General features: G+C 35.6%; 1 protein-coding gene across 1 annotated transcript in view; it reads right to left on the bottom strand.

Moving 5' to 3' along the window:
• LOC109059977 (glutamate receptor ionotropic, NMDA 2C-like) overlaps window positions 1-13,241 on the bottom strand; it is a 58,861-nt gene that overhangs the window by 31,804 nt on the left and 13,816 nt on the right. Inside the window, exon 2 of the mRNA XM_042729803.1 lies at window positions 8,057-8,498. Coding sequence (XP_042585737.1) covers window positions 8,057-8,482 — 426 coding nt within the window. The 5' untranslated portion in view covers window positions 8,483-8,498. The remainder of the gene's footprint in view (window positions 1-8,056; window positions 8,499-13,241) is intronic.

Here is a 13,241-nt window from a genome sequence, read left to right as displayed (position 1 = left end):
CAAGTGATTTAACATTTTTAGTTTTTCACTAACCACGCATAACATTTTTTTTCTCAAAACCACAATCATGTACATACATGCTGCTCACATATTATTATAGCCTAGTTTGTGCTGATTACAGTGAGATTAGACTTTAGCCATTTAGATATTTATAAGAAACTGAAAAAAGCACAAATGTCAGGGCATGACAAAACTTCTCCAGGCCCCAAAAATACCCTTAGACTCCAGAGGGTTAATGTGTTCATATATTTTGTGCATGTTGTTACCCAGCAAACCCTAAATGTTATGTTATCCTCATTATCTGTGAACATGACAATGTCGGTCTGAATGAGGATAAATACTACTTCTACATGCAATGGAGGTAACTTGTAGTTTGCAGCACGTGGATTGTTGAGACGAGGTGTGCTATTACTTTTCTAAGTCTTCAGATCTACAATTTCCATCTGTTGGATTTTAAAAGGGGCAAAAAATAGACTTATACTGAAGGAGGTACCTAAGTTATATCTACAGACCAGAATACTAAAGAGACGTTGATCAGCTAACCAAATACACATAATAATGAGCTACAGCGATGTTAGCAACCAGACAGTAATACCCTGGCAAGCACCCACAACATCCTAGAGCCATCTTTTGCATGCAACAGCACTCACACTACTTCAGAAACTCATTGCTTTGATCTTTCTTGTGATGTCATTCTGGAAAATGTCCAAACTGAAAATCCTTATGGTTTCAGCATTGCTGTTTATCTGGAATGTTTTTTTTTTGTTTGTTTGTTTTTTTTACAGTGCCTTCATTTATTTAATTTTATTTTAAGCATTTTACTCTTGTTCTAGACCCAGACATTCAATGTAAAACTATGAAAATTCATTAAAAAATACTATGATAATCTAAAAATAAAGAAATATACAAACAATATTTGTGTGTGAAAATGATTTCTGTCCGTCCCACAGGTAATTCACCACTTTACAGCAATTTTGTCCCAAATAAATTTTTACTAAAGATTCCTGTACTTACTTACAAGGAGACAGCAATGTCAGTTAAAAAAAAAAAAAAAAAAAAATTAGATATGTAATGTTTGGAAAACAAAGAAAAGTAAAAAACACAACAAAATAAATGTATTGTGTGTAATCTAATCATATTTTGTCATATTTAATTATTAAATAATATTGTTATTTAATTATTATTTATAAGATCATTTAAATGGCAAGTATTTACTGTACATATTTATGATACATAAAGTATATTAGCTTAGTTTATGGTAATTTCTACATTTACTAATACATTTTTATTTAAAGGGCCATGAACTGAGAAATCAAAATCCACTTGATCTTTTCACATATTAGAGGTCATTGTACTATAAAAACATCCTGTAAGTTTCAGAACTCAAAACTTTCTCGCTAGTCTAAAACAGCTTCTATTGAAGCAAATCTGCCAAAACGACAGGCTGTGGAATGTGCCACTTTATGATGTAATAGTGTGGCCAAACCCCGGCTCCGCAGTAGATCTACGTCTGCTTCTACATCACTGCCTGTTTAGCCCCGCCCACCAATTCACACACGTAGTGTAAATAATGAGAGAGGTAAACGCTGGTCTATGCAGAAACCAAACGATAAAGATGCTCAGAAACCAACAAGACGCTGTGCAGTGCCAAGATGTGGAGAAACACAGTCTTTGCGACGCTTTCCTTCTGATCCCAGCATTGGGAAAGAGTGGATGAACTTTATTATTAATGAAGATCCAGACTTCGTCAGTAAGAATTTGGTCTTTGTTCACTTCATTTTACGATTCTGTGCTGACTATATTGGATCCAACAGTAATGTTGCACCACACAAGTGTGAGTAACTGTTTTTATTACGTGGTTACCATTGCTTTGTCCTTTATTACAGATCATTTGATATATAGTGAGTATTTATGCGTTTTCAACCTAAATCACAGCAGCGTACATCTATAAAAACTTCAAAACAACAACAAAAAAAACCTGTTAGCCAATCATAGCAGTGGGCATTTACTTCTGAGTCTACAATCCGCCACGTCTATTCAAACAGAGCGTTCTAATGTGGGGGTCAAAACAGGACAGAAAATAGCCTATTACTTCTAATTATGTTGTTTTTTGATGTGAAAATCTTGATAACATTCTGTGGACCTCAGAGAACAGTATAAAAATAAAAAGCAAAGGCAGTTCATCAAGTTTACTGTGAACTAACATGAACAAACAATGAACGAATGTAAAGTTAGTAATGCTGTGATATTATATTGCTCCTAGTTAGTTCACGTTAACTAATGCATTAACCAATGTTAACAAATGAGATCTTATTGTAAAGTGTTAAATTCAGACATTCTTCCAGAAGCTGATTGGTGGAATTGAGATTTGTTAATGATGGTTAAAAAAAAGGACATGTATATATACATGTATATATATAAAAAATGACATGCTGGACTATCCACTAGTGCAGTGGTTCCCAATACTGGTCCTGGAGAACCCCCGACACTGCACGTTTTTGGTGTCTCTCTTATCTGACACACACATATGAGGTCTTGGACTCTTCACTCATGAGCTGATGAGTTGAATCAGGTGTGTTTGAATAGGGAGACATCTAAAATGTGCAGTGTTGGGGGTTCTCCAGGACCAGGATTGGGAACCACTGCACTAGTGGACGAATTAAACTAGTTAGAATGTGAAAAGTTTGTGGTTTTTAGTGATTGTGTTTTAGGGAAGTTTAATTTCTCAAAATCCCCAAGGCAAAAAGTGACCAACTGATGTTTTTAAACAGGAATCACACATACATGCACACATTTCACCCTTTCTCTTTGGTTTTCTCTTGACATTGCTTATTACAAAGGTGTCCAGTAAAAAGATAAATATAATGGTTTAGCTGCTTATATACACTTTATCTCCACAGGAAACTTCTCTTTGTGTGTCTCTCCATGTGTGTGATAGATAGAGAGTCCAATGTGTTCAACTCACAAAGACCTGTGGCTCTGTGCACGGCCAGATAAAGCAAATCTCTCACCCGGTGTCTCCGAGGAGCTTCTAGGCAGAGCAAATATCAATGAAATCCAATACAACTTATGAAGAAATCATAAAGGTATATTGGCAAAGGATGTGTTCATTTGCTGTTCTATTTCCTTATGCCTGAAAACAGTTAACGGCGTCTGCTGGATCTCCCGGTGTCTGTGCCGCTCACACAGCCCGAAAGCAGCATGAACGCCACATTGATCCATGATTGACTGCTGAGAGGAAACACACAATGATTTCATTCTCATCATACGGTTGACGTATGGACGCTCGCTTCCTACAAGATTAGATTCTGCACGTGGGCCGCAAGAACAACACAGACCATATAAATGAATTTTTGTTGACTAAATTGGATTCTTGTTATTGTGTAGGATCAAGGGCATGGCCATGAATGTCTTAAGTTTTTTGCCTTTGTTTTTTAAAGTAACAGATGACCGAAATAGCCATACGACCATGTTTGGGGAAATACAGAATAATTTAACATGCAGCAATAGTCATGAACACTTTTAAAAATAAAGGTTTTTTATTGGTATTGATGGTTCCAAGAAGAAACTTTCCATTGCACAAAGGGTTCTTTATAGTGGAAAAGTTTCTTTAGATGATTTAAATGTTATTCACAGTAAGAAAAAAATGGTTCTTTTAAGAACTCTGAAATGGTTATTCTATGGCACCGCTGCGGAAAAAACCCTTTTAAACCTTTATTTTTAAGAGTGTTGCATAAAACTCTCAGAGCAAATTTAGTTTCCAGATTAATATCCCTCCATGTCTTATTGCTGGAGTAGATGTCTAATAAACAGCAAATGGATGAATGTGAAAGAACTCATCTGACTTGCCTGCAACGATGCCTATGAGTTAATCAATACCGGAGTCATAACAATAAAAAAAAGCCTTATAGGGAAAGTGGTACATTTCCATGTATCTGTGCCTAAGGTGGCCACACTATCACAGCAGTATTTTAGGTTACTATGGTTACATACACCAGCTCATTTCTGTTAATCAGCCACTGATTATAAGCACTCTAAAAAAAGTGTCTTAAAGTCATTGTGACCTTGTCCTGCAGTTTTGAGTGCTTTCAGCTTTCAGCCAATGGTTTTGTTTGATTGGATCCTGGGTTTTATTGTTTTAAATGTGATTCTTTTGTTTTGGAACTTTATTTTAGTGGACACCCTGCAACTTATTCATTATAGACTATTAAATATGAAATAAATCATCTTAATACAGAAGTCTTACTTTAAGATAAATTATTAAGTTAAAATTGCAAGAATAAAGTTGTACTATTATGAGATTAAAATTTTAATATTTTGAGAATAAAGTTGAGAGTAAAATAACATCAAAAGGGAAATTGATTTAATTTCTCTGTCGTACTACTGTATATGCAGGAAAGGTGGGCAGCAGGGTGGCCATCTGGCGTAACGGTGGCATTCATCAGTCAGAACTTGAGATGCCTGTCAAAAGTCCACTGGGTACAGCTGTGCCAGCCTGCCAATGAGAGCCTAAAACTTAAAATAAAACTGAAATAATAGTTCAGAAAATATTTGGAGAAATTTAGCATTACATCACTTGTTCACCAATGGACCCTCTGCAGTGAATGGGTGCCGTCAGTATGAGTCTGGACTCTCTGGATCCATTGGTGAACAAGTGATATACTGTAATGCAAATTTCTCCAAATCCATTCTGATGAAGAAACAAACTCATCTATATTCTGGATGGCCTGAGGGTGAGTACATTTTCAGCAAATGTTCATTTTTTGGTGTGAAATGTTTCTTTAAACTCTCATCCTGGGATTCATATTATACGTACTAGGGCAATATGTCTTTAGAAACTACTAGAAACTAGTACTTGGGAGTCTATGGGACAGTCTCAAGCCTCCCAGTTTTCATCCAAAATATCTTAAATTGTGTTCCGAAGACGAACGGAGCTTTTACGAGTTTGGAACGACATGGGGTTAAGTGATTGATAACAAAATTTTCATTTTGGGGTGGAGTGTCCCTTTAAGTGTTATCTGACATTATCAAGATGAATTTGTTCTGACACAGTTTAACTCTGAGTTCCTGTCATATTTTATTACCATTTTCTAAACTATAGTGAATAAACTGTGATCATGTATGAACTCTATCATCTATCTATCTATCTATCTATCTATCTATCTATCTATCTATCTATCTATCTATCTATCTATCTATCTATCTATCTATCTATCTATCTATCTATCTATCTAATGTAAAGAAGATCTGTAAAATGCAATAACACATTTATTGAAAGTTGAACCTGCAATATCCTCCCATACTGCAGCATTTTAGCAATAAAGATTTTTATAGCCAGATATATGGATTTAGCATTAGAAAAAGGAGTATTCTGCTCTAGTGCAGTGAGTGTTTTGAATATAAATACAGTCAGATGCTGAAATACTGCTACAGAATCACAAAGCAACTGTTTCAGCTCTCTAGATGTCAGCAGTCCATTTTATAGCTTCATATATTGTGCTCTAAATAAACATTAAATTTTATATATTTATTTGTGGAATTGTGCTGTATGTAATTGTTCGTAGTGATTTGCATAGAAGCAATAAAACAGACAGGGATCTATTGTTCCTCGCATCTCCATTTGGAGCTGAAGCAAAGGTCATCTGATCTCTGCTTCACTTCAGCGGCCTGACCAACACAGTGACGCACATCTAGAGAAAGCCTGGCCTTCGTTAAAACTGTCCATGTATAATAGTTTTCTAATGACCCATCCATTTCCAGGCTCTTTCACAAATAACTCAGGTAATACCACCAATTTGAGACTTTCTGCTAGAAAATTACTTTAAGGTTACAATACAGTAAAGTAGTATGTACAAAAGTTTACTTAGTACATGTACACAGCAATTTTCTATTATGGACTGCCTGCATGATGCTTCTTAAACACACAAAAATGGCAAAAGCTGACTAAAAAAATTATATTTCCAATCTGCCTCGTCTAAAATGTGTTAGGTCCATGCCAGAAAAAAATCATTGCGGTATTACCAATTTCTTATTTATCCACCCCTAAACATCACAAAAGATAATGCAAACTAATGCTTAATGATGTTTACTGCACATCAAAACTTTGGAAAACTAACCCAATGGTAAACTATATTCAGGCTTGTAAATAATGATGAATGATGATTCTTTAATTAGCCATTATTTCCCCAGTGCTGTGCCGAAATACAAGGGTTTCTGGAAATGAACACTGAACTCAATGCTGTGTCCCAAGATATTTCAGCATTGAGAGACTGCTGCTTGTGCCTAATGTGACTTTTTCATTACTTTTCATCGGGGACTCATACTGCTCAGTCATATGAGTATTGTATTAACAAAGCCCCACTTAAAAAGCTTTTTTTTCACTGCTCCGGGTGTGTGTTCACGGTGTGTGTGTGTTCACTGATGTGTGTGTGCACTTTGGATGGGTAAAATGCAGAGCACGAATTCTGAGTATGGGTCACCATACTTGGCTGTATGTCACGTCACTTTATGGAATAGGAAAATTCATAATGGCCAATTAAATCAACCAGATTCCCCAATTAATACTGCTGTCAGACTAGAGCTTTTGGTGTGGACACAAATCTGTTTGACATCAAGAGAAAGGTTTGTTAGGTTGACACAAAAGTGTTTTTTGTCGTGTGCAACAACATTTCAATAACAGTAAATTTGGTTTATTAAGTTGTTACCTAGCAACAGATGTAAACAACCAGGTTCACAGTAATATTCATTAAATAACTTTTCCATAAATAACTTTTACATTTATGCATCTGATAGATAGTTTTTCCAAAGTGACTTACATTGCAGTCAAGCTATACATTAGTCCACAACAGCTACTTTTGGGCCTAAAGGTACAATTTATGCATTTTATGAACTTTTTTAGCAACATACATTATTCAGGGTTTTAATTTTATAAGTTCCGTGGGAATTAAACCCATGACATTGCTGTTGCTAGCACCATGCTCTACTGTTTTGAACTACTGGAATGTAAAAAGTAAGATACAAAAAAATAAATAAATAAATAAATGATACAAAAGCCTGTATGCAATGCCTGCACCAAAACTGTGCCTGATTTACCAAAGAATCCACAGTGAAATGTACTACTGAACAAACAATAATGCTATACTTAGACATCCACACAGTTAAAAATAAATATTCACTTTCCTAGGATAGGATCCAGCATCTAGGATCCTTTGGAAGGTAATGTTATTTTTAGTCTAGTGATCCTGTATTATATTATAAAAGCTGTTTTTGGACTAACAGGGAGGTTTTGAACTCTCTCAAAGGATGTTTTTATAGTACAATGACCTCTTACATTACAAAACTTCAAGGAAATTTTGATTTCTCAATGCATGACCCTTTAATTTGAAGTGTTTCACCAGTATTTTGAATTTTTCACTAGATTAAGCTGTGTTTTAGAGTTTACAGAAATGTCTGTAAAATGAATGGATAATGTCCTGTGTAATGAGCTGCCAGTACCTCTTCTGTTATTTTACAGATGTGTTTTTTAAAGTGTATGCCACAATGAATACTAGTGTGAATGCTTGGTTAGTTGGGGTCCGGGGGTCTCCATTCCGGGTTCAAATATTTTAGTATAATTACAGTTGTATATCAGATCAATTACAAACATAAATCAGACCGCTGTCACTAGTTTCCTATATCTTTAATAGTTCCATGTTTCTCACAGCACCTTGCACTCTATTTATTTCCAAATAAAAACATAATTTCATATCAAATCAATATTTCATGTCCATTTATTTATTTATTTGGTAGGCATCTGCATAATTAGCCAGATAATGTACAGTCAACCGAAAATAAACCCCATCAGGGCGATTCAGGACCTCTCCACTTCACATCAGGGTCTGGATGACCCTGCCAGGGTTTATTTGTGCTGCTGAGTGTACATTATCCCTTACAAATCTTTGATGCAAACCGTGAAAGAACTCTGAAGGAATCTCATCTCAGCATGAACACCCAGAAATCAGAGTTTAACTATCCAGGTCAAGCAACTTTTGAAACTGGCACAGCGTTTGAGTCTGACCTTGTGAGGCAGGACGACGGCAGATCCCCCACTGATGCCCACTATGGGCACGGCCGTCTGCGTGGAGATGAAGTCTAGGATCTGCGCCACGGCCTCGGACCCAATGTTATCTTCAAAGACCACCCCGTGCACCCTGTTAGCAGCCAGCGTGTCGCAGATGCGTGTCAGTAGAGAGCGCGGATTGGTGTTGTTCACCAGCACAGTGATGGGGTTCACCTCCAGCGGTAGGTCCAGGAAGTTCTCCCGGCTCAGTCGCCCCTTGATCTCCATCTGGTAGGCGGAGCCACTGAACACCACTGCCACGTTCACAGTGGGCTCAACCATCCCGAACGGGCGGCACTGGCAGCGAGGGGCACAGAGGACAGACAGCAGCAGCAGCAACGGCAGCCACAGTGTGTCGCTGAGACAGCCTAGATGAACGCCCATCTCAGTCACCTACTGCCTGGATGAAAGGAAACACAAAGGGGGGTCAATAAGAGGGGATGGTGGAGTTTAAGGGTGGATGACCCACATAATTAACGCCTCAAAAAGAAGTCAAAACAATAGTTAAAGTAGTAAACATTAACTACGTTTACATGCACCGGAATAATCCATTAGCAATCGGATTGTGGTTCAGTCAAATTGAAAAGTCTTCATGTTGATTCGTTTTAACTTAATCTGCTCAATAAGATAAATCTTAGCATGTAAACACTAAGATATGGCTATTTTTATTGGATGTAAAAATATTTACACCCATGCACAGTGCCGTAATGCATAGGTTTACCTGAGACCTTTTATATTAAGATATCTGTTTACATATAGTATGTTTTAGTTTTACAGACATTCATGTTTATTTATGTCTTACAAACTGGTCATATAAATGAAAATGTGAATTGGACTGCAAAGTTTAGGGTTCATTTAAACAGAAATTTCTGAATCTGAATTTGGATTAGATTTATTCGTATTGCTGAAAATGTGTGCAGGTAAACATAGCTACTGTGAGTTTCATCAACATTTTTAAACAATGTTTCAAATGTGGGAGATTTGACTTCAAAATGATTTCTCTGGCAATGTTTATAATAGAATTGATCCATAGCAACTTTGTTAATCAGTACATAAATTTACCTCTATAAACTGTGATAAAATATGGAGGAATTAAAAATCAGCTATTGCAGTTGCCAAAAGATAACACATTAACATTTTGGTTAAATATTAAAAATATATTATTTAATAAAAATAAAAAAAGAAAATCAAAATTGTGAATGATTCATTGTTACACATAATTCCAAAGACAAAACGCTTGTCTTTGTAAATAATTTATTAAAACAAGAACACTTCCTAGACTGAATCCGGTCTCTACTCTTCATTCTACCTTTTAATACATTTCATGATCTAATAAATTTCCAATGGATATAACTCATTTTTAGATTTTTACAGTGTATAATTCACACACATGGAATTTAGCTGTTGTGCACACAGAGAAAAAGGTGTGGTATTGTAAACGGATCAGTTTCATCCATGACACAACATTGCCATAATACTTCATAATCCAGACTTCAGACTCGTTCTGTTGTCAGTCAGCATTAACAGCAAACCATTTAGAGCTATTCTTGTATTGATTCCTAAAGGCCATTAGAGTTGCATGCAGAGATTGCACGTTTAGAGTTAGAGCTCGGGAGTCAGTGGGTTGTCCAGCTGCTGTCCTAAGCGCCGCCACTCTCAAACCACATCCAACAGATGGTGGCCACCGTAAAAAAAATAAAATTAAAAATAAAATTTAAAAAAATCTCCTTTTCTCAACAAATATAGAACATGGGGATTTATGACCCCTAAATTATTTTTGCAGGGTGTTTAACATAATCCCTGAAATGAAAAGTCAATAGGCAAACTCTGACCTTAAAGTTATATTATTGGCTTTTAAAGGTTGGTGTAAGCCGCCAGTATGGATATAAAAACCTAAAATATAAAACAAGATTAATTTCAGCTTTAATTTATCATCTTCCATTTATAACTCGCCCAATCTTCCTTCACGCTTTGAAACTCAGATCCAGTAATATCAAAGTGGTGATCCGTATCGACACGTGGGGTTATCCGTCAGACTCAGCACTGTTTTTAAAGGGATTCAGGTCTTTGAATGGCTTTAGCTGTCCGGCCGCATGCAGGCGAGTGCTGAGGAGATGCCACTTTTAACATGCTGAACAAATTTACTGTGTCTCATGAGCCAGACACCATGTAATCCTCCGTAATCCCCCCTAGCATGTCATGCTTCATGGCCTGATGGTATCACCTCATCTGACGGTCTCGTGTGGCAGAGAAGACTCTATTCCTGAACCGACCTTGTATGGCAGGTTCACATGTTACATGTTTCACATATACACTATCATTCAAAAAACAAACAAAAAATGTTTTTTTAAAAGAAGTCTCTTTTGAGCAGTAGTGTATATTTCTCTAACCGCTTTATAAATATACTTAGGAATCATTCATTAGACATAGGAACAGAGGTAATTCTAAAACTGAACAGCTGTTAACTGTTAATCAGATCACAGATGTTATCACCTTGAAATTGGCCTCTTACTATGTGTTAATCTAAAAGTGACACAAAAACAAATATTCTGTCATCATTTACTCGCCGTCATGTTGTTTCAAACCTGTATGAATTTCTTTCTTCTGTGAATGATGACAGAACGTTCAGGTTTTTAGGTAAACTATCCCTTTAAAGCCATTTGCTGTACCAAATGTGAGGGATATAAATCAAGTTCTGCTGCACGAACAATTATACGGCAAAGTGCAAAATGCCACAGACTGGCCAAATGGCTCATCAGTGACCTAATCAAATGCATTTCTTTTGTCGATAATGCCATTTAATTCAGGTATATGTCAAACAGATAAATGAACCATATTAAAACATGTGGGGAATTTGATTAAAGCACATTACTGGTAAATGCGAGCTAAAGCAACGTGGAGCATTTTATACAGTGACACTGACAGATTTCAACACAGCAGTTGGCAGATTGCACATGCATGCTTACTCAGAGGAAAGAGACGTGCGACACACAGTCCGCACGGCCTTGTTACCCTTACACAAATATCCATCAAGAGGACCAAAAAGTAAACAGGCAAAATCTAATTTTTCCCAATAGCTCTGGAATACACTGGCTACACACTCATTTCGATTCATGCATAAGCTTGTCTGTTCGGTTGATTGATTACGTTTGCTTGTTCGCTATAACAGCTGTGAGAAATGTTCAGCAATTTATTAATATAAATTGCTACTGTAACTGATGTGAATGCAGACGGTGTGGTGCATAATTCATAAGTCCATACGAACAGCGAATTGTGAAGTACATGAGTTAATAGGGTTGTAGAATCAAACGGTTTTTTAATCACGTCTTGACTAATGTTTATGCGAAATTAAGGAGTGTCTTTCCCACATCTGGGTTGACTCTCACGAAACCTTTTAAGAATGTCACATTTCACCATAACCAAAAAAAAAAAAAAAACATTTATTTAAAAATGTATTATAATATAATATAATATAATATAATATAATATAATATAATATAATATAATATAATATAATATAATATAATATAATATAATATAATATAATAAAAGTGCCTTTAATGTAAAAGGTAATATATAGTTTATATTATTTATACACTATTTATACAGTAAATGATTAAATAAATAGAAAATAAGTTTATAATAATAATAATACAGTGCTTTTGCATGTCTAAACTTATTTATAATGCTTTGAGTAATGTAGAAATAGCTTATATTAAAAAAATTTATATAACAATATGGTACTTTATAATGTTTAAGATTATTTAAAATGATTTGAATAAGGTAAATATAAGTGATTATTTTTTGATGACAAATAACTGCTCGACTTTCTCATGTCTTTAATGTGATGCAAAAAATTATCTTTTGTTTAAATTATATAATATTTATAAAATCATATCATATTTAAATGATTTGTAGAAATAAATAGATAATTGTTTTTATAAGAAAGCAATTACTAATTAAAATTTTAGAAATCCAATAAATATTCTTTTTTATTATAGCATATATATTATTATTATTATTATTATTATTATTATTATTATTATTCTTTTTTTTATTTTATTTTTTTTAAGTGAAATGTGTGGGATAAGTGTAAATCTTGAAATGTTTGAGAGCCATCTGCATCCCTATAATCTGCAGTTTGGTGCTAAAAATGCAAAACATTTTTTAAGCTTAATATCCAGGCTCAGCTAGAAACAAGCAATCTGTAGGTTGTTTTCCCTGAGAGATGTAAACACTGTTCCTTTGAGTAACCCAACTATCCCAAAAGAAGTCATTGCTCAACCAATGACATGAATTTGTGGGCGGGACAATCTGTTTGTCCAACCAATGGCACACCGGGGAACCAATCCATAAACAAGCATCATTATTTTTCTAATTCCCTTTGGTGACTCTAGAGGCACAGGAATAAAACACTTCATCTTTAAGAGTTGTAATCCAGTCTACAAGTCTATAATTTAAACTTCATTTCCCCTCCTCTCTCCCACATGCTATTTATTCTCTCACTCCCTGCGTGGGTATAAAATGTGTCACTGTCCTTGACTGTCCCGAGCTGCTATCAGTAGAAAGTTTGTGTGTCTGCTCAGATTAGTGACCTCTCTAATTTGGCTCCGTGTAAATCAGTGCTGCCTCTGAGAACACAGACCAGATTAGATCAAAGTAACGCTTGCAGATCCAGCCTGGCATGAAGCACCCCACCGTCTCCCTCCCATATTCCACTCCTTATCTGCCAACATTCTTTTTTGGACATTTTTATTGATTGTACAATGTCTTAAGTAAAAAATATCTGGCGATTAAGGGTGCATTCTGCAGGCCTGATCAAATCTCTAGCAGCAGGAACTTAATACAGTGCTTCAAACCTCAAAGAAGTGTTCAACACCCTCTAGTGGACGAAAGAGAGAAGAAAAAGCAACAATCACAAAGCACTTATTGATTGCAATTGATACCATACATCAGTTTTAACAAGAGTACCAAAATATAACTGTAAACTCAACCCGTTTCTGAGCCGAAGTCTGGTTTTATAAGTCTGGAGACTTTCGGAAATTGTTCTAACTGGAAACCTCAAGGTCACTGTCGCTGAAAGTTAAACATTTAAAAATAATCCCATTAAAAATCCCCATTAAAGTCCTAGTATAGTTCTTTG

The sequence above is a fragment of the Cyprinus carpio genome, chromosome A3 (genome assembly GCF_018340385.1).
Source record: "Cyprinus carpio isolate SPL01 chromosome A3, ASM1834038v1, whole genome shotgun sequence".
Lineage (NCBI taxonomy): Eukaryota > Metazoa > Chordata > Actinopteri > Cypriniformes > Cyprinidae > Cyprinus > Cyprinus carpio.
Note: the sequence above shows the minus strand (reverse complement) of the source record. Positions and strands in the feature narration are given on the sequence as shown.